This window comes from Pagrus pagrus (genome assembly GCF_965226575.1).
Source record: "Pagrus pagrus genome assembly, chromosome: 7".
NCBI lineage: Eukaryota > Metazoa > Chordata > Actinopteri > Spariformes > Sparidae > Pagrus > Pagrus pagrus.
This window is the reverse complement of record NC_140191.1, coordinates 32,726,546-32,752,600: the sequence shown is the minus strand read 5'-3', so window position 1 is coordinate 32,752,600 and position 26,055 is coordinate 32,726,546. Positions and strand designations below refer to the sequence as shown.

Genomic DNA, 26,055 nt, shown 5'->3' with positions numbered 1-26,055 from the left:
AAGCGCGCCCTGCCGGGAGGTTTCTAGTTATCTGTTGGCACCAGAAGGACAGACAGAGCAAGTTTTATTACCAGGTGTACTATTTATTTAAATATTGGAGCGCACCTACACCTGCTCATGTGTGTACATACGCACGTGCACATGTGATGGGTGTTGGTAAACACGCACACGATTACTTTCTTTTTAACACTACCGGCAACGTTTAAGGTGGAACATTTTCTTGCATGCAGGGTTGTAGCCAGGATTTTATAAATACTGAGGTCATGCATACTAGAAGTTGACATCGCTGACTCTGCTCTAACCTGATTCACGTCATACCTGACAAATCGCACCTTTCAGGTTATATGGAATGGCTCCTTGTCCATACTCTGTTTTCTGGAAACTGGTGTCCCTCAAGGCTCAGTACTAGGACCACGTCTGTTCTCACTATACACTAGATCACTTGGCTCTGCAATCACATCACATGGATCCTCTTACCACTGTTATGCAGACGACATCCAACTGTTCCTCTCTTTTCCCCCATCCTACGACACCCAAGTTGCAACGTGCATCTCGGAATGTCAGGCAGACATCTCCGCTTGGACAACTGCGCATCACCTCAAGCTCAACCTTCATAAAAGTGAACTCCTCTTCATCCCACGGAAAGACTACCCTCGCATGGACCTGTCAGTCACTGTCGAGGACATCACAGTATTGCCTTCATCGACTGCGAGGAACCTGGGCGTAATCCTCGATGACAGACTATCCTGCACCTCCAACATCACTGCTGTGGCTTGATCCTGCAGATTTGCCCTCTACAACATCCGCTGGATCCGGTCTTTCCTCAGAAAGGACGCAACACAACTCCTGGTCCAAGCGCTGGTCATCTCTTGCCTGGACTACTGCAACTCACTCTTTGCTGGACTTCCAGCCTCTGCAACTTAACCATTGCAACGTATCCAGAACGCTTCTCCAAATTCTCCCATGTGACCCCCCTTCCGTGACCTCCACTGGCTTCCTGTTGCAGCCCGCATCCGATTCAAGACGATGGTACTGGCCTTCAAGGCCGTCAACGGAATTACACCCATCTACCTCCAAACACTGGTCAGACCACACGCCCCAGCCTGAGCACTATGCTCCACTACATCAGCTGGCCGACTGGTACTGCCATGGCTGAGAACAAACAAAGGTCTCTCAGCGAAGTCACGACTCTTCTCTGTTCTGGTGCCTCAGTGGTGGAACAAACTCCCGACCAATGTCAGGACAGCAGAGTCACTCGCCATCTTCCGCAAAAGACTCAAGACTCACTTGTTGAGACTTCACCTCGACCCTACATAGCATGACTCCCTCACTGGATATTGGTGGGGACCTAGTGTCCCCACCCAATCCTACGGCCATGGTTTCACATATTTATTATTTCCCAAAAATATGGCTAATTTTGCCTATTGGCTTCCTTAAATCTCCAAAGGTCTTCCAACATCATGTGGTTTTAGTCATTGTTATGGATGTTACCAATGCCAGACCTAGGGGAAATCTGGACCAGCAGCAGAAGCCACACGGGCTAAGAAGCACTGCGTAGCCAATAACATAATGTCTGTGGATTGATAGAAAAAGGACCAAAGTTAGCATTTTGCTCAGGCCAGTGCTCATTTATTTCTGACAACTGCATAGCAGTCATGTTAGCTGTTTGAAGCTCTCAACTTCAAGTTGCAGTCAAATGGAGTTATTGATGGGACAGATGATTTTGAAATGGTGGGGAAGAGGGGGCAGCAGTCCCTCAGCGAAAAATGAGTGCCGCTGTCTGATAGTAAAGCACCAGGTCCTGGTACACCTGATTCTTAAAAGGAAAACACACCCATGACTAATGAACAGTCTGTGTGCCTCACTTTGTGCCGGATTATCTGTCCTTCAACTAGCAAAATAGACTTGGACACACTCTAAACGCACTCGCACCTGGTGCTTGGCCTAAAGCACCATGGATTGTTTGAATAGGGCCCACTAAACACTAAAACACAAATAACAAATTAAATAACACATGTTGAAGCCAAAATTAATCGTACTTACTTCATATTCCACATAAACAAGAATTGGTTTAATTGAAAATATTAAGATGTACAAAAATGATATAACTCAAATACATTCACTATACTCTAATTCTGACATGCATCACATATGAACACATACAATCCAGATACACGTGGCACGACCACACGTGTTGATGATTGACATGAAAATGACACTAGTTTGAAATTTGGCATCCTTCTCCTCTCTTACAGCTGGCTGGCTCACACTCTTAGCAATATTTAAAACACATTTTCTGATGTTACCAGACGTGAATGTCAGGTACTTACATTTACAAATCTGCTGTAGTTTCACAGGGAGTTCACAGAGACGACCAAAGTGGAATATTTCATCAAGATCAAGATCATTTTTGCAGACTGTTGTGAGTAAATTAAAAGATCTAAATAAAAAAAAATGCATGTTGTTATTTTAAATTTTCAATATAATGCCATGGATCTACGGATAGCATAGCTGGTCAGTCTAGTCAAACCAGTCAAAACCATGATTTTTCCTAACCCTAAGTAGTCTTGGTGCCTTTATTTTGTTTATGCTAACTTTACCAGAGAAGATACTGTGTTTCATGTGGTGGCTAAATTGCCTTACCATACACGTGTGTGTTTTTATGCCTGTATGCAAGGCTGTAACCATGGAGTCAACACTGGGGGGGACCAAATCTGCCCCAAAACCTGCCCTGGTCTCTCTTCTCATCTACCTCTCCAGTCATCTCCTCTCCTCTCCTCTAATCTCCAGTCACTAGTCACTTTACATTGACTATTTTTTTAATTTTTTTTCATTTGCACGCTTCACTTGCTTATTGCTATTATTATATTATGTTCACTATGCATATTTGACTTGCTTCTCTATTGACTGGATTCTCTATTTTGACTTGACACTCTATTTGACTTGATTCCCAATTCTGTACCTGTAAAGTGTAATCGTTGACACTGATAAAAGACATGGCATATTGACATGGCATATTGCTTCGAAGTCTGTCCAGTTTCTCCCGGCCACATCATTCAGCTTTCTTTGACTCATTGATGATCTAAGCCATGTTTTAAGCCTCCTCAGGGCACTAAAACTCCTCTCAGCCTCTGCAGAGGAGGCAGGGATGACCAACAGAAGCCTTACTAAAGCTGCCACCTGACCGAAGAGACCTCTCACCTCTGGCACCATTTCCCGAATAATGCGAATAAGATCTTAGCTCGTTTCATATGTGTAATTAGCCCCAAACATGGTCAGCTGCACCTTGAATTGTCTTGAATTCAATTCAGGATACTCATTTAACACCTTGTCCATGTTTCTGTGTAGCAGCATATTTTCAAGCTGCTGCAGCTTGTGGAGTCCAGCTTGATCAAACCTCTCTCTGAATTGAGTATTCACTGTGTCCAGGGCGTTGAAGAATTGGGGTCTGGAACAAGGACTGGAACAAGGACTGGGCATCGAGATGGGTATGGGCTGCAGCCTGACCGGTGTTATGCTTTGTAGGTTTGCGGACATGAGGCATCTGAATAGGTTGTCATTCCAACTTAGTTGCCATAGCGGTTGCTTTTGAGAACAAGACATTTAAGTGCTCCTCCGTTCGCTTGGCCTGCATGCTTGTTTTGACATGGTCCACAGCCTCCATCATGCCTGAAACGGTCTGTTTCCTAAGCTGCGGGGAGGTATTCAGGCACCCCAAATCCCCCCCTCAGGTCTTCAGCCATCACAAGGCCAAGCACAGTGTTCCCTTTCAGAAATGTTTCATGAAGACCACTGGCCTTAGTTGAAGTTTCAGGTGAGCTGCATGATTCCATTTCATCAAGGGCTGTCAGCACTGTCTCATACTGTCTTCTCACTTGTTGCTGCTGTCTTTCAAGCTCACATAAAAGTTGCACATAAACAAGCTTTGGCTCCTGAATCCAAGTTATCACAGCATATTTGTGACACTTGCTGTCTTTATGCACACTAAATTTCTCCAGTGCCTTCTTCCAATTGTTAAAGCCAGTCTTGACAAATGCTGAACCTGCTTTTGACGCAATTCAGACTTTGCAAAGTATTTAGCACAATAGAAACAAAGGACACCCTTTACAGAAGGGCTGTAATGGCGCCATGTATGACCTTTAAACCACTTCTCCTGAAAGTAGAGTGTTCTATTCCATAGGGTTTGACGGGGTATGACTTTCACATTTGGCTGATTTGGGCCAGGTCCAAGCTCCTCCCCTGTACCTTCATCTTCATCTGCCTGGCTTCTCTCTCTCTCTCTCTATCTCTCTGTCTTCACCCCCCCCCCCCCCACTTGATGGTATTATCTGAAATACACATGAGGATAATCTCATTTTAAATTAACACTAAGATGAGAGTGCTATGTTGTTAATATTCGGTCTTCACCATCAATATTTGCTCCTTTCTCACTCAACCCCAGGTCAACTGAACACACTCTCCCTGTCCTGTCGCCATCCTCATGTTCTCTCTCCCTCTCTCTCTCTTTACTCTGAACATACCAGAGTGAACATGGAACATGTTTCTTGCCCAGGTACTAACCATTTCTGATCTTAATGGCAATGATTATTATATCAAGAAACATTTAGTCATCTTTTGTACTACTGTATACTTCTATCATCTGACTGGTAACGTTATTAATTTTGTCATTGGTCTTAACTTACTTTTCTTCTTTTCTAAGGCTGCCCAAAAAACTGTCGAATGTCACTGGCAGTGCCACCCTTCCTCTTGCTCATGATGACACACTGTGAAATTACACATGCAGCGCTACATAAATGATTGACACTTTACTTAAACTTCCCATGGGCTTTCTGACAAATGTAATGTAATAAAGACATTAACGTTAGTTGAATATGCCCGTAAGCACTGTTGGTTGCTGGGTGAATGCTAGCAAATTAACTTTCAAGTGATGTTCCTAACTTCACGCAAAGCTAGCGTGTGGAATATGCTCTGAATATATATGGGCTGTTCACTAGCTAATGCACAGAATGTATACTAGCTAGCTGGCTAACATTCTGACAGGAATTTCACTGTCAAATTCCTGTCAGAACGTTAGCTAGCCTGCAACATTACAAGAAGATAACCATTCATAAAATACAATTTTCATAACACTTTACATAATCACAATCAACAGTTATAATATAGTCTAGCAACACTCATATTACATTATAGTGTAATACTATATATATACAGTTGCAATCAAAATTATTCAACCCCCATTGCATTTTAGGTTTATTGGCAAAATTTTAAATTTTTCTTGCAATAAACAAATTACACAAGAACAGTTTAAATAGTTAAATAAAACTAATATTACAAGGATTTTTATCAAAAATTCAACACTAAGTCTACTTTCAATGACTACTGCAGTCTCAAAAATATTCAACCCCCTGAATAGAATTGCATCAGGTGTGCTTGAGATAGAACACCTCAAATACCTGGACTGTTGACGGTGATGTTTCATTGCATGTTAGAAATGTGGCTAAGTCAAGAGAATTGTCCAAAATGTTCAGAGAAGCGATCATTGCCTTGCACAAACAAGGAAAAGGATACAAAAAGATAGCAAAGGCACTGAATGTTCCTAGAGATACAGTAGGAAGCATAGTTCGCAAGTTTAAAGTTAAAGGAACAGTGGCTACACTGTGGAGCTAAATCAGGGTCAAAAGTTTTGTACTTGAAAAAGTAAAATTTGAAACTGAAATTTCAAGTTTTGATCTTGAATTCTGAAAAATACATCAGCATATTCAAAATAAGTTTTTTCAGGTTAAAAAAAAGTATGATCAACTCTGAAAATAAATGATTTATTCAAAAGAATTACCATTTTTCACTTTCATATGTTTTGATATTTGGGATCCTATTTCTTTCAGTTGCATGTTTTATCTTTTCAGATTCAGATCTTAGTTTTTTTACAGTTTAAAATCTTTTTTTCAGTTTCAGATCTTTCTTTTTCAGTTTCAGATCTTTCTTTTTCAGTTTCAGACTTTTGACCCTGATCTAGCGTGGGTGGCGTGGCATCAACTGAGAGGGGTGTGGAATCATGACAGACAGCTTAACCAAAAGGCTACAGACCTTCCCCTATCATGTTGCCTTCATTCGGCTACGCCACATGATTGGCAGTGAAAAAACTGCTGACAGTGACAAACTTCCATTTGCACACCATGCACGAATATCCTGCACGGCTAAAACTGTTTTAATTTCCAAGGCTGTTTAGATGTGAGATGTGGAAGCTGTTTTAGACAGTACTGAGGACCAGTTGTAGTACAGGAACGACAAAATCACGCCAGATTGTGCACAGACACCCACACTTTAAGTACTGAAATGTCCGACACGTAGCACTGGACTCAGAACACAGGTGAGAAAAGTAAGGTTGGGAAATCGTGATAAATATCAAAATGAGAGGTCGTTTTGTGTTTTTTCAGCACCCCATGCATTCCTGCAACCACAAAACAGCACTACCTTTATTCAAATTAACAGCATTATCTGTGTTTTTCACGCAGTACATAGGCTAACGTTACTACCTACTACTGCGGTAGCAGCTACTCCATGCTAACGTTAGCCCTATGCTTAGATGTCAGAAACATTATATGTTGTTACAAAACAACCTCTCATTTTGATATTTATCACGATTTCCCAACCTTACTTTTCTCACCTGTGTGCTGGGTACACCAACCTGATCTCACAGAAATGCGTGAAATAAGCACGACCTTTTAATAACGCATTGCGTGCTCCTGGCACGCATTGTGTAAGAATTCCGTGTGATCACCACGCAAACAGCCTTCACTGAAAGTCAATTAGGATCCGTTTCATGGCGGACACACGCATTGTCAGCTTCAAAGACGTCACGCTGTAGGTGTTGTTTCATAGATCCCGGAAGTGCGAATGTAGTTTAATCGATATTCTGAAGAAAGATCTGATTATTAGCCATAACGTTGTAACCATCCAAGGCAGACTGTGTAACGATAGTATGTGCTTCTGTCGAGTCCAAAATCCCCATGTAATATCAACTTTATTTTAAGAAAACACGTATTATTTCCAATGTAATATCACGGAGAAGCACTACATTACCCGTCATCCTCATGTCTATCAGCGACGTGTCTGATTGGTCGAACTTCAAAGACGTCACGCTGTGGGTGTTGTTTCATAGATCCCGGAAGTGCAAATGTAGATTAATCGATATTCTGAAGAAAGATCTGATTGCTAGCCATAACGTTGTAACCATCCAAGGCAGACTGTGTAACGATAGTATGTGCTTCTGTCGAGTCCAAAATCCCCGTGTAATATCAACTTTATTTTAAGAAAACACGTTTTATTTCCAATGTCATATCACGGAGAAGCACTACATTACCCATAATCCTCATGTCTATCAGCGACGTGTCTGATTGGTCGAATTGAATGAAATGGTGCTATATTGTTAAAATTCAACAATAAAAGTGAAAGTTGAAAGTTGGCTTGAATTTTGACTTCTTTTTTTTCTTTTTTTCGCGTCTGTCTAAAGCCCCGCCTCTCGAGAAGCGTGGGTCCGATCGGCACCGAACGGACGTCTACGCGCTCATCCCGGGCCGCCAAACCACATATTAACAATTCAGACCTGCACGACTTTTACAACAAAAGTTTCTCCAAAGCTCTGAAAAATCAGGTGCTGTCAGACATATGGCCCTCTACACCCTCTCATGCAGCTGGCTAGACTAGAGTGGCCATCACTGTCGCCTGACTTGAACCCCATTGAATATCTGGTTGGATTTGAAAAATCGGTTGCAGCACGCAAACCCAAGAATATTAGTGAACTGAAGGCCTTTGCCCATGAGGAATGGGCTAAGATTCCTCAGGAATGCTGCCAGAAGCTGGTGTCTGGCTATGCATCACGTTTGCAGCAGGTCATAACATTAAAAGGGTGCTCTACTAAGTACTAAAGATGCTTGTCATGAAGGGCTTGAATAATTTTGAGACTGCAATAGTCTAAAGTAGTAGTTTAAAGTGGCATTTTGTGTTGAATTTGGATAAACCACTTGTAATATTAGTTGAGCTATTTAAATTGCTGCTAGTTTGTACACTTTGCCAATAAACCTAATTTGGGATGTATCCCCCCCAAGATACATGGTAATTACGGCCTAGCCTGTTTGTAATGTATATACATATGTCTGTTTGGTGCAAAACCTGTTTGCTTTTAAAGTGCTATATAAATGAAATAAACTTGAAACTTCTTTTCATGGGTAGGCAAGGTCAAGTGACATTGACAGAGCTGACTGGCAGATCTATTACACAGTTTGGCATGATACCAGGTTGATTTTCAACATCTCCAATTCTTTGGTTTATGACTGCGAAACTAAAGACATTCCCATCAGCCTCACCTGTACTTATTTTTAAAACAATAACAACAACAAAAAAAACATTTTAACAGTAAATCTTCATACTGGTATTAAAACTCCTCTGTCTTTAGTAAAAAAACTGCAGTGAGGCTTGCTAGACAGGGCAAACAGAACTGTGCATGTTTCTCCTGGTAGGAACACAACACGGAATGGCATAGGCCTTAAGTTACAGTATATGGACTATTACTAGATGAAGAAAAAGTGAGCATATTAGTTGGAATGGATTCTTCTAAATGTGAAGAGCAGCTGTAAGGCAGACTTTCAGACAATGTAACCATCTCCGGCTGAAAAACAACAAAGAATCAATTCTCTCTCTCAGACTAATCTCATTGGACTCTGGTGATTATGGACCAAGGATTTTGCTAATTTCCTTTGTGAGAAAACAGCCCTTTACACCTTAAACAAGCTAATGGCTTGGGCAAGCAGCCATACACAGGCATCAGGCATAGTGCTGTTAACAAATTGGTAAATATTGCTCCATTGTTCAGGATAAAGTGAGAGGTGGAGGGTTGTTTGCTCATGTCTGCATGGCTCAACCACAGACACAGTAAAAAATTATTTTAATTAGTAAATGTTCAGAAGAGATGTTCACAGCTGTAATCCTCAAATCCCTTTTCTCAACCTACAATTGTTTTCTTTCTTACATTCAAATTAATTTGAAATTAGTCTTCCACAAAAAAATGACATGATTAAGCAGAATTTGACAACTGCATTTTTAAAGAAAGAATATCACTTCACATTAAAAAACTACCCTATTACTAACTTTACTTAGAAAATGCACTGTTTCTTACTGACAGACCAACATTTGTTTCTTTACATTGTCAGTTTCAGCTGCCTTATAGAGTCAAACAACTACCGTAGGTTGTAGTGGGACAAACAATACAGTAGTCGAAAAATATACTGTTACCATGCAACACCGATCAGGTGGGGCCAGTGTCATGGCAGATTACCTTGCAAGTGACCGGGCCGATTTTGCGGATGATGAGGTACAGTTTGCCATTTTGTGAGGAGCTTGCTGTTGGATGAAGAGAGAAGCAGCAAGACTTTTTGGCCAGACTTGATCTCACGGCACCGGGCCTGTTGGTCATACCTGGTCTTTTGCTTTTCTAGGCCTCCTGCAGGTTAACCTCTGCCTCCTCCTGGTACCTTGCCAGTTGAAACCTCATCGCCAGCACAAACTGCAGCGCACCTCTTTCGCTTTGCGTAGTGGAAGGTGTCTCCCTGCCTTTCCAGAACAGATCCAAGGGTCCCTGTACCTCCCAGTCATAAAGTCCTTGCAGTATCATTCACAAATTTCTGAAGCATTTTCTTCAACGTCTGATTCAACCTTTCATCAAGACCATCTGTCTGTGGCTGGTATGGCATATAGTAGATTGCCAAGATGCCCAGTTGCTTGTGAAAGAGCTACATCAAGCTGGAGATGAAGTTGATCCCCTGATCCGTCAGGATCTCATCAGGTATTCCCACTCAGGAGAAAAGTTGCACCAATGCAAATACCACCAATATGTACTGATGTCCATCGCTGCCTCGTACCAAAGGGCCCACAATATCCATAGCAATCCTGTGGAATGGAGTGGAGATAACAGGAAGTGGCTGCAGAAAAGCTCAGTTAGACTTGTGGGCAGTGCATGTTTTCCGACATGTTGGGCATGTGGCACAATGTTTCTGAATGTCTGTGTACATGGTGGGCCAATAAAAGCGTGAACTGATAGAAAGATATGTTTTGTGGTGGCCACACGGACTATTGTCGAAGTCTGGGAGCATCTAAGGATGCTTATCCCCATGAACACACAGAATTTCCTCTTGTCTGCTGTGATCCACTACTGGCACCAGATCCTGCCTAACCAGTGACATGAAGCTACCACTGTCCAAAAGAGAAGTAACCTGTGGACCATTCCAGTCACAGTTTTTTAGCAATGCAACGTCCCTTCACCATCCCCCACGTCAGGTCAGGGTGCATAGCAAGCGCAGGTGAGCTTAGCTTTGCGTACGGGACACACAGAGACTTTGTCACCTGGCTGTTGACAATAAAAGCAAACAGGGTCCTTACCAGGTCCATGATAGTTTGGGGCAGAGCTGAGGTTGGGGTGGCTACAGTGTAAGTCTGTGTGCTGCACTGTTGGGATGTGCAGCCGGTCCTTCTTCTCAAAGCACTGAGGTACTGTAGCGGCAGCTTGGCAGCGTCGAGTCCCTCCTCTGGTTCATGCTTCTTCACTCAGTAGATGTTACCTTCTCTGTAACCAAACCAAAACTGACTTCACCAGGCCAAGATGGCCCCCTTTAAACTCATAGCCCCTCCCCTAGGCCTATTTACTTCCTGACACCTGACATAGAACGGTCTCCAACATCCCGAACAGGAGGTGGCGGTGCCGGAGGGACCAAGGGACTGTTGTGGTCTGGCTTAACCCTGGATACATGGAAGGTTGGGTGAACTCTCATGGAACGCGGGAGCTTCAACCGGACTGCCACTGGATTGATGACCTTCTGGATAGTGAAAGGCCCAATGAACTTAGGTGCCATCTTTCTTGACTCCACCCGAAGGGGTATGTCTCGGGTGGAGAGCCACACTTGCTATCCTGCTTGGTAGGTAGGTGCAGGTGTACGGCACCGGTTGGCAGTGGCAGTATAGCGACCCACGGAACGAAGGAGGGTGGAGCGAGCTTGGAGCCATGTTCTGCGGCAGCGACGGATGAAAGCTTAGACAGACCGGCAGGAAATCTCCTTCTCAAGGGCTGGGAACAGTGGTGGTTGATAGCCGTATGCACACTGAAATGGAGAGAGGCCGGTGGCGGAGCAGACAAGGGAGTTGTGAGCATATTCAACCCACAGTAGTTGCGACGACCAGGATGAGGGGTTCTGGGAGGCCATGCACCGTAGGGCTGTTTCCAGTTCTTGGTTCATGCGTTCAGTCTGTCCATTGCTCTGGGGGTGGAACCCAGCAGACTGCAGAACTCTCTCCAAAACACAGACGAAAACTGGGGCCCCCGGTCTGACACCACATCAACGGGAAGGCCGTGCAGGCGGAATACTTGGAGCAGGACCAACTGAGCAGTCTCTTTAGCCGTGGGGAGCTTGGGCAGAGGCACAAAGTGGACCATCTTGCTGAAGCAGTCCACGATGGTCAGGATGACAGTGTGGCCGTCAGAGGTGGGAAGACCAGTAACAAAGTCCAAAGATATGTGGGACCATGGGCGATGAGGAACAGGAAGAGGTTTAAGCAGCCCAGCAGGAGGCCGGCGGGAGGATTTCTGTTGATTGCAAGTTGGACAGGCTTTGACAAATTCCTGGATGTCCTCCTGCAAGGTGGGCCACCAGAAACGTTGGAGAATGGCATGCCGTGTCCGTTGAACCCCCGGGTGGCAGGAGAGCTTGGAGGAGTGGGCCCATAGTAGCACATCTGACCTCAAGGCTGGAGGGACGAAAAGGCAGTTAGACGGGCAGGAGCTGGGACCCGGCTGTCCTTCTGTGGCTGCTCTCACCCTCTCCTCTATGTCCCAGGTCAATGTGGCAATATGGCAAGACGTAGGGAGGATGGACTCAGGTTCATCAGCAGACTCCTCTGTCCTCTGGAACTGGCAGGAAAGGGCATCGGGCTTAACATTGCAGGACCCTGGACGGTAAGAGAGGGTGAAGTTGAAACGGGCAAAAAACAGGGACCAGCGGGCCTGACGAGAGTTGAGTCTTTTAGCAGAGCGTATATACTCCAAATTCTTGTGATCTGTCCATACAAGAAAAGGCTCCTTGGTCCCCTCCAACCAATGGCGCCACTCTTCTAGGGCCATCTTAACTGCCAACAATTCCCTGTTGCCAATGTTATAATTTCTCTCAGCAGGGGACAGGCGGCGAGAGAAGAAGGCACAGGGGTGGAGCTTATGGTCAGTACCAGAGCGCTGAGACAGGACAGCCCCCACCCCAACATCCGAGGCGTCCACCTCGACCACAAACTGCCGTTCAGAGTCAGGCATCAGGAGGATGGGTGATGAGGTGAACGGATCCTTGAGGGTCTTGAAGGCTGCTGAGTACAGGTGCCCCTTGGGAGGTGAGGTACCAGGCAGGAGATCTATGGCACAGTCGTAGGGGCGGTGTGGGGGCAGAGACGTGGCTCTAGCTTTACTGAAGACCTGGCGGAAATCATGGTACACGTGGCACCTGTCAGGTGGTCAGGTGATGAGCTGGAGCTGGAGCTGGAGGCGTGAAGTGGAGCTGAGGCATGCTGCAGGCACCTTTGATGACAGGAGGAGCTCCACGCCAGAACAGCCCCAATGACCCTGTCGATGCGAGGGTTGTGAAGACGGAGCCATGGAAACCCCAGGATGAGATGCAGGTAGGAAGAGCTTAGGATGTGGAACTGGACTGTCTCGTGATGATTACCAGAAAGCAGCAAGTGAACAGGAGAGGTCTGATGCGTGACAGTGCCCAAGATGTGTCCATCTAAGGCTCTAGCAGGAACTGGATGAGGCAAAGGAACCCGCTTGAGCCCCAGCTGAAGGACCACGTCCTCATTAATGATACAGGCATCAGCCCCAGAGTCAATGAAGATAGCCAAGGTGTGGGGGCCATCAGGAAGGAGAAGACGGCCTTGGAACAGAGGTCTCTGGCTTCGGGGAGGTGACAGGGCAGTTGAGCTCACCAGGGTCTCCCCAACTACTGGTGAGCTCTGGCTTTTGCTGGACAGCTGGAGATGTAGTGTCCCACTGCCCCACAATAGAGGCAGAGATTAGACTTGCGGCGACGCTCCCTCTCTTCCAGGGAGAGGGAGGTGCGACCCAACTGCATGGGTTCAGGATCCTCAACCTGCTGATGCAGTGGGGTGGGGTTGGCTGCTGCAGCACCCCCACTGGAGCGAGGTGGAAGAGAGCGTTGGGCCATCCCTTGACGCTTCTCTCGTCGACGGGTCTGGATACGTAGGTCAATGCGGATGGCCAAATCAATCACCCCGTCCAAGGTGATGGGTGTGTCATGTGAGACCAGTTCATCTTTAATATAGTCAGCCAAACCGTGGAGAAAGGCATCACAGAGGGCTGAACTGTTCCAACTGCTTTGGCTGGCTCTGGTGCGAAAATCAATTGAATAAACTGTCACCGTTCGCTCGCCTTGCTTCAGTCCCATCAGTCCCCTTGTTGGCTTGGAACCACAATTCTCGAACCCAAAAACCTTGCGAAGCTCGGCAGCTAACAGGTCAAAGGAAGCACAGGCTGGACACCGTCTCTCCCACTCAGCTGTTCCCCACAGTCGAGCTCTGCCTGTCAGGTGGTTGATCACAAATGCTACCTTTGCCGGTTCCGTGGCAAAGGTGCGGGGCTGCAGGGCGAACAGAAGAGAGCAGTTGGTGAGGAAGGGGCCACAAGTCTCCCAATCACCGTCGTAGCGCTCCGGGGTTCCCACCCAGGGCTCAGGAGCATCTCTGGGCGGTGAAGAGGCTGGTACATGTGCAGGAGCAGAGGCCGATGCTCCAGAGGAGGGGGCAGACACAGCAGATGGGGAGAGCTGTGAGAAGCACTCATCCATGAGTCTCAGCAGCTTGTCTGGCTTCAGCAGCAGACGCAGTCAGCATGGCCTCATGCTGCTGCAGGACGCCCTCAATCGTCTCAAAGCGACTAAGTGGTGTGTGATTGTGTGCTGGGTCCATAGCTGGCCAGATTGTACTGTAACGGGTATGGAGTGAACCCAATTGCAGCACAAATGAACCAGGTATTAGTTTTCAAACAGTCTTTATTCAGCAGTTTTAAAGCAGGCACACAGCAGACCAGAGGATGTGAGCTGGAGAGGTGAAGCTGACCAGGTGGGTCTCTTGGTGGAGCAGGAACAGGCCAAGTGTAGTACCAAGTACCAGGTAAGCAATCCAGGAAGAAGTGCTGGAGAGTCAGGCATGGGAGCGAAGACAATCTGGCAAAGGGTGAGTGGAGTAAGGCTGCATACATATATACTGGCTTGATTGGAGATGGTGAGCAGGTGAGAGCAGCAGATGAAAGCTGTTAGACTGCTGAGGGGTGTGGCTGAGCAGCAGAGCAGGGGAGTAGCAGAGCAGACTGTGACAATAAATGCATTTTTTGTATCATGTCAAACTGAATTGAAGAAATTGTGTAAGTTTTTCAATTCAGAAAGTCCATGATTCTGTTACACATTTATAGACATAACTAGTCACTGCATTCAAGGCAAATCAATATGCAAATCAATATGCAAAGCAAAAAATGCAATCTCTGGCACTAAATCACTACTAAATAGCAATGCTTTTATCCAAAATCCAATCTTTCATTACAATGTAACAGACATCAGGTGCTTCATAGCTTCATTATCCGTAGCTTATTTACCTCGCACCTTGGTGTTTGTCCATTGTAATACTTATATCAACCAATTTTAAAGGAGAGGATGCATTACTAAACTGGACCCTTTTTCAAAACTGTAAACATTAGGCTCAGAGCCATCTACAAAATTAATTTGTCAGACATGACATTACAGAAAGTTCTACTATTTATCATTTTAATTGTTTTGCACCAAATACAAAATATGTGATTCACCATCAATAATACAGTACACAACATTATGTATTTATGACTAGACACTGTCAGTAGCACTTACCCATCTTTTTATTTATAGCATTATTTTTGGACAAATTGTGAGTAATTTTACCTGCATGGTCAGGTGCCTTGCATTGCTGGTGTAACATGATACTGTTGTACTGTGAGAGGACACGTTACTTCAACAGACTGCAGAGACTCACTGCTGGGGTCTTAAGATTAGCTGTTACATAATGCAAGCACCCAAGCAAGGCTGATTATAAAGTAGCAGTAAACCAGTGATGTTAGCTGAGATTCATTCTGTCAGATTTTAAACAGAAACCAATGTTGGCGGGAGTTCTGACGAACGTCACACACTGTTGGTTACAGCGAGAGAGACTTATTCCTGTTCAGACAAAGAGGCGAGCTTTGCGACGCGTTGCTTTTAGCCCACCACAAGATAAACGTGCTGTAGCTCATTTAAACAGGAACATTTCAGCACATCTGAAACATTACTGTAACACTAATATGTGGTTAAGCAGCTCCCACATAAGTGCTGCTGACAAATCCTCTGACGTCACTACTTGAGTGCACGCGGTTAACTAACGTTGCCCAAGTACATCTTACTTGCTTTTTAAGGTTTAAGGTTGTACAGTTAATGCATTACTTTAGTGACTATTACTTGGTGCTATGGTTCACATTTACGTAACAAAATGATATAAAATGACATACAAACACTAAGTAACACATTAAATAAAAGGTGACATTTGAAGTAAGAGGAATGTTAATTTCTTGTAAAATTTAAACACATAATCAAAGTAATATTTAGTGAGCCACAGAATCATTTTTATCAGTGTACCTGTACTATGCACAATGACAATAAACTTGAATCTAATCTAATCTATCTATCTAATCTAATCTAATCTAACGTTTGTGTGACTATATATGCGTACAGGAAACAGCAGAGCATCCAAGGGTGAAATTTTGACCCTTTTTAGGCCTCAAGGAATTTGTAATCTGCCGTGTCTGTGAAGTGAGAATTCCTCTGCACATGACCTACCGTATTTCTCCAAACACAGAGGTCATGTGATTATATTAGTCCTGTGCAAATCAGTCTTTTCTTCTTGTGTCAGACAACTAAACAAGTATAAAATTTGTTTGGTGCACACAATATGTTTAACAGCAGTCAACAGCTGTGTTGTGACATTGGCTGGATTGATGCTTAAAAGTGTTGACAGAGAAGGTCAGGAGCAACAGAAGGTCGTCATATTCAAGTACATTCACAGAGCATCTTTTACGTAGTCCAAATGAGTGTATTTCTGCTTCTAACACATGCTAAAAGTGGGCAAATCAACTCTAAACTATATAAATAATGTTGGTGCTGAAGAACGGACCCTCGACAGCATTTCCCATGCAAATGTACCACATGAAACACAAAGGTGGGGCATCACTTCTAAATCACCTGAGGTCCCCCAGTGTGAATAGGGCTGTAAAAATGTAGCTTTACTGTAAAGATAAATGAGTATAATACTGAATGCACATGATTTTAAGTTGTCACAGGATGATACACAGCTAGTTTTTGTTTTGTAAGGCTTGCATAAAACATGCAGACATATTGAACCTGTTACAAGTAAAAGGCAACACAGTATATATCCCATTGCCATAGGAACAGGATTTTTAAGCTAATGAAGGCTGTAGCACTGACGCCTCACAAGACGGTCCTTGCTATTGTGTATTCTCTCTGAGTTTGCATAGGTTTCCTTAGGGTGCTGTGGTTTCCCTCACCTGTAAGTAAGGGAAACCAGAGCACGCCAGTTTGTCCCCTGGTGCTGCACAGTTGCTGCCCACTGCAACAAATTTCCCTATGGGGATCTAAACAGGATAACATAATTCATTAATTCTGTTACATACAGTACATGAGGTTGATGTGTTAAGGTGAAAATAAAGCAGTTGTATCCAGCACCTCGTTGTTTCAGAGATAAATTATGTCTGACTTTTGCCCACATGAGCACCTGTGCTTATTAACACCAGTAGCGTTTGTGATTTCAACATTTTTACCAAGCAAAAACAAAAGCAGCACTTATAGTAACCTTGTTGAAAGGGGTTCAAAATACCAAACACATAAAAAACAAACAGAAGATTCCAACTTCAAGGAAACAACATCAAGTAATGAAAATTGCTGCTGCCCCTGTTACTAAGTTCAGTTGCTAGCTGCAGTCCAGCTCAAGGTGACATTTAATTTGGCTCCACAGTTAGAGTCTCCCTACAAACATAATGGCCTTTTGTTAAGTGGTGGTCTCTTTTAATTCCAATTATTTTTTTTGTCTAATTACTGAAATATTTTCAATGAGTTTAGTTGACTGTATTTGCAGTGTTTAGTTTTTTGTTCCAGGTCCAGTTGTACAAAGGATTTCTCAACATTGCAAGATAGAACATTAACAATCTTACATTTTTGATATTTCCTTGCACCTATAGCCTGTGCTTCCCAGTGTTTATTTCAGTAAATGATTATGTCTTTTCTACCTACAGTGCTCATTCCTTTCTTTCTTTCTTTTTTTTTTTACTGAGCTGCTCCAAGCTATTCTTTTTCAGTAGAATCTCCACGTAGCCATCCATACCCAACCCCTAATCATTGCTACCAATGTCGGAGGTAACTCATAACAAAAGTAATGAACTGCAGTGCGCTAGTTACTTTTTGCAATAACAAAGTGATATAATGCATTGCAAATACAAATTGGTAATATTATTACACTCACTATGTAACATCTTCAAGATTCAAGGTGATTTATTTGTCACCATAATACACAAACATAGAACATATATACAGTGATTTGGGCTATAAAAATATGCATATATAGATAAACACATATACACCCAGGAAACAATTTTGTTGCTTGTTTTTTAAATTAGCTTCAGGGTAACTGTAAACAGCAGCAACAAGATGGTGATGATAGTGTAGTCAGCAGGTAAACACTGTCCATTCACTTTGACTGAGTGTGAGCACCAAGCACCAATGATGGAAACAGAGTCCACCTCTCCTTGTCATAATAATAGATGTTTTTGCCCAGAAGGATATTGTTGTGCTATTGAGAACTCTGGTGTGAGCCAATCCATTGAGCAGCTTTGGAATCTAAACTGCAAACTACAGTCTCTTTTTGGAGGCTTTGCAAAATATATCTATAGTGATAAATCCAACACTGAATGTCTTGTGATTATATACATTTTTCTTTGTTGAAAGCCATAGATGGCATAGAGTTAGATACTGGGCTGAAAGATGGCACTCAGTCAGTCCAGTGAGAATTGCTTACCTGGGACATAAACCAAAAAAGTTTCTAGCCTCCAGGTTTTTCTTCCTATGTGACCCACTGAATATGTGCAGTAGAGTTTCTCCTGCTAGCCCCACTCACGAGTTCCCACATAGTCAAAAGACTTTACATTGTGATGACATCACAGATTTTTGACTACATGCTGCTGTTTGCTGGAGTTCTGACAGACTCTGGCATGGCATGGGACTAATGCAACAGATACGTTGTTTGTGTGTTTCCACAGTTTACTGAATCTTGCATTCTGATCATATCAGTACAGCCCCACAATGTCATACAGAATCAGGCACGTGCAGAGGGGGGGGGGGCGGAGGGTGCTGAAGCACCTGCCCCTTTGCCCCTTAGACCCAAAGTGCCCTTTTGTCGGTGCTATTTTATTTATTTTTTTTGCGTGTGTGTGTTTGTGTGAAGGCCTGTCAGTAGCCCTTAAAGAATAACATTTGAAAAATAATAATGATAATTTATGTAGCCTAAATGAAATGACCTGGCTCCCCTTGGTAACATCATCCACCAAGACGTGCCCCGACATGCCCCCGCCGCAGCGAGAGACGGGCTCGGCCCAAAATCCGACAGATCGCACGTTACAGCAACAATATTGCATTTACGCTATGAAACGGAAGTAGTGACGGTCTGGCCATAGGAGGATGTGGGCAAATGCCACAACGACCGAGGTGACTGCGACCGCTGGGTGAAGATGCAGTCCTGCTGATGTGATCAAGATAAAAGTCAGTTGGGGCCAGCTGTTTTACCGCCGACAACTCTTAAAGATGGTAGACACATCACTGTGTTATGACTGATGTATAGCTCACCTGGTAGAGCAGCTCCCTTGATAAGCAGAACCTTCCTATAGTGTGGGTTTGAATCCCAGCATAGGTAATGTGTTAATGTTAGTTAATGTGTTTTCTTTTCTCATCATCATTAGGATCACTGCTATATATATATATATATATATATATACACACACACACACACACACATATATATAGTTTCTATGCCTTTTTTTTTCTTGAGCACCTGCCCCTCCAAAGGTCTCTGCACGGGCCTGTACAGAATGGTTAACTAAGGTAAATTGAAACTGCAGATGGGTGCTCATTTTGTCAGACTAATATGACAAATGTATTTTTACAAATATAAGCTAGTTTGGGAAAGATTTTAAATAGTATTACCCAAAAATACAAACTGTTTTCATGTGCAGAGTTTGCTGGGCTTGCCGCCGTGTTCTGCCTCGCCTGCAGCTGCTTAGCTTGTTTCATTATGTCAAAGTGTAGCAAAACAACCCTGTAGCAATCATAATCCTGTAGTCTGTGGCAGTCTTTGGAAAACTCCAAAGAAAATTCCATTCCTGTGCTTTCAAAGACAGGTTTTCACACTTCAGAGATGGCTGACTTAGTAGCTGCAGGCAAGCGCCGGGAACCCACACAGCATCCACACTACAGAGGAGAAATAATGCAGTCCTCTGGACACACGGCAAAAATATTTGCTTTGGAGCTGCAGCAGGACACACAGGGGGAAGTTCTTTAACCTTGATGTAATCGCCCGGAGTGACAGAGCTCCCCACATGTCTCTAAAGTGAATTGTGGATTAGTCTGCATTCTGATGTGTGCAGAAGACTGTATAATCGTCAGAAATATGTGCTGCTCTGAGATTCTGCGGTCATGTATTGAGGAGGACTTAAGTGCTGTAGGCTGCAGCTTGTCATATAACTACTTACTGTTAATATCTGAGATGCAGAGTTATGAATAAGATAAACACATATGCAAATGATTGCTCATACTGTATGCAGAGCCTCCCACTAGCTTTCACAAGTGCAATTATAATTCATGTACAGTACACACACACATATGCACACATACACACATATTCCACCCTCAGCTTGTGCAGCTCATGGTGCCTCTTAATCCCCCTCACACACTGTGAAGCTCAGCAGTCTGCCTCGATTCACTCTCCCTATCTTTTTTTTTTCTTTGGCCTGGTTGATGTTCAGCATGCATATTGATTACATGTCTATATGTGACTGAGGCCTTTACCCTCCATCTGTTTTGATCAACAGGTCAAAAGATTATGATAATTCCTGTGTTCTTCGGTAGCAGTGTAACTGTGTGGGTGGATAGTGCTGCTGCTGTGGCATGTGTCCTCACATCCTTTTTTGAATACAGATAAACGCTGTTTTTGCGACAGCACATTTCAACCACAGATTATTGTTCAGCGCAACACATCTGCTGGCTGAGTGCATTTCTCTCAACCTGTCATCAAACAAATTCTCTGCTGAAGGTAAAAAATCAAGCTGTCACAATAAAAAGCGTACATGTTATCTCTCTAAAGGAAAAATGTTTTTGATTCAAAAGTATGATTTATTACCAAGTCAGGCCACTATAGAAAAAACACTATTTATTTTGCACTTTGGCTTGCTAATGGCACTTTAATAGGCTGTAACTTAGCTCACAATTGATGAAATCATGATTCACAAATTGCAGGTGAATGTGCGTGTCTTCGCTTTATCCTCAAACAAACACAAGTCAAACACAAAAGGGCAGACAATTATGATACTAATAATCATCTCTCTTATTATCTTTGTTGCTAAGAGTTAAATGAGAAAAATAATACCAATCTCATATCCATGTGCTAAGTATGAAGACCCAGTACCTGATTAGCTTAGTATGAAGACTGGAAGCAGGGGGAAACATGACTGTCTTTTCCAAATTTCAGAAATGCACCGAACATCACCTCTAAAACTCATTAATTGCCACACTGTATGATGTTTTTTAATCCATAAAAAAATGTAAATGAATACTCTTGATACTCGTATGGGGACGACATATATTTACTGTTTGTCAACTGTACACCATGACTTTGAATCTCGCTAGCATAACATTAGCTTTCTGGCTAATAAATGAGCCAAAGGGCTCCATGAGCTGAGCAGACTAGTTTTTCTCCTGTTGCCAAGTCATATCTGAGGGTCTTCCTATACCGGAATAGTGACCAAAGTTTCCATTGCATTTGAACCTTATGGGATGGTGATGACTGTTCCAGCTATAGACAAACCCTCATGTGTTGCCACAGAGTTATTGTTGCTTGTGAAAAACTTTGGTGTCAAAGTTGATGAAAGAATGATGATAATGATATGAATGATATTGTCTGTTTCTGTTGTTCATTCAGTGTCTCATCTAGGGTCCCTGCTCTCTAATTCCTGCTACTGCTGTTTTTTTTGGTTTATTTTCACAGTCTTGGTACCAGTAGTGCCTATAACTTTTTGACATCTATTTTAGAAACAGACAATATGGACAATACAACAATCATTTATACATAGGTAGGGATCAAATGCTTCTTAGGATTCCAAAAAGGCTTGGACCACCCCATAATACACAGAAAAAGTGATGTATCTACAGCCCTGGCATTGACATGTATCCTGGATGATCCAATCACAAGTAGACAGCTCCATGTACAGATGTGAATGCACCGCAGACATTCAGGACGCATCGAAAGCCGACGCTTAAACAACAATCAGGTGATCTGGGCTACGTATGGCCACATTCTGTTCTGCACATGCACATTTGTCCCAGGGGCCTACTCAACCGAGGTCTTCTGTGAAACAAGAAGAAGAATCCACAACAACAGGCAGAATGGATTCTTTGTTGTTTGTGGTCTCTCACTTGTCATGATAAAAGGCAGATTCAACTGATTTCAACATTGAACTAGTAACCACAATATCCCCAGACTACCTTAAAATATTGCACAATTTTTTATTTTTCATTTTTGAGCTGATGAGTTTGGAGAAACTTTATAAACTTTGCAAAATGCTTTCTATGACAAATTCCTAAGTAAATTCAGCAAATGTTATACCAAGGGAGTAGGTTTGATTTTGAGATTGGTGGGGACACAAAAGTGCTCCAAGGCAGCACTCCTGAAAGTTGACGTTTTTTTGCATTAGCAATCATAATTTCACGTCATGCAGATGTTATAGGTTAAAGCAACTAATGAAAGACAAGGAGGCAACTTCGAAGAGTTCTCATTGTTACTCTTTAGTGCAGGGCTGTAGGGCTGTAGTGCAATACAGTAATACATGATGAGGCCTCTTAGAACACCAGACTTGATATAAAGCTCTGATTTTAAAGCCACATGGGTGAAGCATTGCTATTCAGATCATCATCACACTAACATTTGTCACAGTGCTGAATCTCATGACTAACATATCCATCATTATTTAACCTCACCTGTGAATTTCCAGCCTCTCTTTCAGCTTCTCCTCCTCCAGCTTCTCCTCCTCTATCTCCTTCAGCCTCTCCTTCTCTACCTCCTCCTGCCTCTCTTCCTCTACCTTCTCTGGCCTCTCCTTCTCTACCTCCTCCTGCCTCTCTTCCTCTACCTTCTCTGGCCTCTCCTCCTCCATCTCCTCCAGCCTCTCTCCTGTCTGTCACCTTACAAAAATATGTTGATGCATGACATGAACAGATACATTAGGGATACAATGATCATAGAGCTTGATGGTACAGTTATTGCCTGAGCAAAAAAGGCTTTGACTAAATATTAAGATTACTTAATATTAATTAATTATATTTTATAATTATAAAATCACATGATCATCTAGAATCTGAGGTTTTTTATGCATTTCCACCACAAATTTTCTTTATTTGTATTTTTAAACCGTTGCTCTCTTCTACACAAATACATGAAAACAAGAATTAAAAATAACTTTTAAATTAAATATTCTCTTTTATTCAATATCTGTATCGTTGAGCCTCTACCTATACACCCTTGAAGTAACTTACACTTTGACTCCTAAAGAAGTCTCTTATATCCAGTTTTCTTTTCTTTGACATCCTACAAATCCTATACAGCACACACGCACGCACACACGTACACGCACGCAAACAGACACAAACACAAATGTAAATGACACCACTGATATTAAAGGTGACATATTATGCTCATTTCTGCTTGTTGACATGGGTCCTTGATGTCTAAATGGAATGATAGTAACATGCTTTGGTCGAAAAAACCGAAGGATTGAGCACAGCAGGGTTGTTTACACACCAGTTTCACAGCCCTGCTCTCAGCGGCCGGATTCAGTGACTTTCCCTTTTATGCTAATGAGCTACTGCGTGCACCGCCCACTTCTTCCTGCCGACCGGAAGACGTGAGGACGGCATCGCGGGACCATGGCAACGAGCGCTACACAGCAACTTTCAATAAAGTTGAGAAAAAAACAACAACAAAAAAACAACGAGCAATACACAGCGCGGCGCAGCTTTTCAGTGTCCGTGCCTGCATATAACTGATAGTAGCACAGCAGACATGCAGCAGGTAGCCGCTGTCTCCAGCTCCAAAACAAAGTAGTGACTGCTTTACTGCAGATAACGTTTTGGTACTCTCAGGTCTGGTCTCTCATGCCAGCAGCTAACGCTACAGGCTGTAGCATTAGCTGTACCGTTAGCTGTAGCCTACAGCTAACGCTACAGGCTGTAGCATTAGCTATACCGCTACAGCTAACGCTACGGCTAACGCTACACACGTATTACATGTATACCAACACACAGAAAAACGGTCAGAGGACAGTCTCCCAGAGCCATGACATCTGCCCAACTACAGCAGCTCCTCGGGCTGTCACACAGTCAGCAGTGCATTCAGACAAGACACGCTGCTAGAAGTTTGCTTACACACTGTCCTTTAGCACAACATGCTAATGAATGAACGTAGCTCACTAGCTGTGAATAACAGACCAGTTCACACCGTTTCCTCTGCGTGTTCACCGCGGAACAGCAGCTAAACGTCCGCGAACAACTGACACACACAACTGAGACGATCTCACCCCGTCTCCTCTGTTTGTTCACCGCCGAGCAGCAGCTCACTGTCCGCGAACAACTGAGACATTTCACCCGTCTCCTCTGTTTGTTCACGGCCGAGCAGTGGTTCACCGGCCGGTTAGAAGCGATAAAATCTCAATATCCTAATTCATTTTCTCAATTCACCGTCATGTTTTAAAAGAGTGCTGATATGTCAAATTAACGTTTCGTATCATTCACATTATCGTGAATCCTACGGCCAGTAAGCCCACCGTTGATAACTTCACATGTAATGTTGGTTCATTAGCTCTTGTGCTAAACGACCAAAGTAACACAAACTACACTGTTTTTTAAATACTTACAGTTCCATCACTGACAGCGGGTATGGATCCATCTTTTAAGGGACAATCTCGTTGCCAGTCCAGCGTTGTACTGACCCTGGTTGCTGAAACAGTCCAGGGTGAAGTGACTGGCACAGACCGTAACGCTTCTGCTCACTGAAGCTGGGACCCTGATAAATAAAAAGTAGCCACTTCGCTCTGATATCCACTTTGGGAGGGAGGCGATGCAGCGAAACAGGAGGATCCGTGCATCCGACGACAGAGCAGCAGTGCTTGGCTTTCGGGTCGTACATGGTAGCGGTCAGGCTGTCGCGTACAAGTTAGCGAGGGGAAAAAAATGGCGGATCCTCGTTCAGGTAGCTGGCGTAATGTGGGAGGAGATACGCAAAGAGTATGCAAAAGACCGGATTGTGACGTCACAATCCGTTCGAAATCCAAACGGCTCGTTTAGAGACTCAATTCCTGACTCTGCCAGGTACGAAATATTGACTTCGTTGTCAAAACTCATGCTTAGGGGGTGGGGAGGCACTCCGGATACGCAAATATACATACTAAAGCAAGGAAAAAGTCAGTTTTGCATAATATGTCCCCTTTAAAATCCATCTAGCTGACGTGACCCAGGATGAACAAATGCCGAACATGTTGACAACTTACACTCGCAGTTCATGCACTGCCTTTCGTGCCCAAACACTGCCCAAACACTACGGACAGCGGTTGTATTGATAGTGACTACACAGTAGCGGCTGAATATTGGTAGGGACGTGTCCCTAGCATCCCTACCCAATTCTACGCCCTTGTGTTATACATGAACATATTTCTTTCTTCTTGTAAAAATCATTGTGTCCGTTACCCTAGGTGATGTATGTGTTTTTCTGCATTTAGAGCAGGGAAGTGAGATCCAATCACAAGTAGTTGCTTGGATCACCCAAGATGCATGTTAAGTGTAATCAGGGCCTTAAACTGGCACTTGGCTGATTTTCAACTAGCTTTGTATCACTACAATTTCGGTGATGAACTCCACTGGCATGCTAGCATATTGTTGTTTCACATTTTGTCAGTACTCTGTAATGCCCTTTGTTTGTATTTGCACAGAGAGAAAATAAATTAACCACTGCAAGTGCAAAAAGTTTATCTGCGTTTGTTTGTCTGCAAGTGCCTATCAATTTACAACTAACAACTTTGAAGTTGCCATTTATTCTGTCAGGTTTTTGAATAATAGAAGCAGCCAGGCTATCATTCTTTCCTCAGAGCGGCAGATAGCCTTTGATAGCATTGACGTCAGCAGCTCTCATTCAAATGGATCGCTCCCACTGCTCTGCAGGATCCAAGTCTCCTGAAGGAACACTGCTGCTGGTCATGCAAAGCAGTCAGTATGAAATATTTTCCAAATGTATTAGTGGTCTTACATCCAGTGTATGTGGCCATCTGTCGGCATCGGCCCGCCGCCCTCTCTGAGGTCTCATTATGTTGGTGTGGTGCTGAATATCAAACCAATGCCATGCCGCCTGCTGGAGCATCCACTGAGCCATAGTATGCATCGGCACACACCGAGATACACAGGTGCGCATGTAAGCACGTGAAACACACATGCTGTGCACACACTCATTTACATACAGAATTTAGCCATAAGGTCACTCAGTAGAAAAGCAAAGGGCACACAGAACTTTTGTATATTAAACTAAACTTAAATGAATAAGCACAGTGCATCAGATATCATTTTGTGAACAATGCTT

General features: G+C 43.5%; 1 protein-coding gene across 1 annotated transcript in view; it reads right to left on the bottom strand.

The window, feature by feature from the left end:
* The window catches only part of LOC311259812 (uncharacterized protein), a 36,142-nt gene extending 12,165 nt beyond the window's left edge, over positions 1–23,977 (bottom strand). Inside the window, exons 1-2 of the mRNA XM_084357145.1 lie at positions 23,929–23,977; positions 22,413–22,616 (exon numbers count right to left, since the gene is read on the bottom strand). Of these exons, the coding sequence (XP_084213271.1) occupies positions 22,413–22,588 (176 nt within the window). The 5' untranslated portion in view covers positions 22,589–22,616; positions 23,929–23,977. The remainder of the gene's footprint in view (positions 1–22,412; positions 22,617–23,928) is intronic.
* Positions 23,978–26,055: the final 2,078 nt, after the last annotated feature.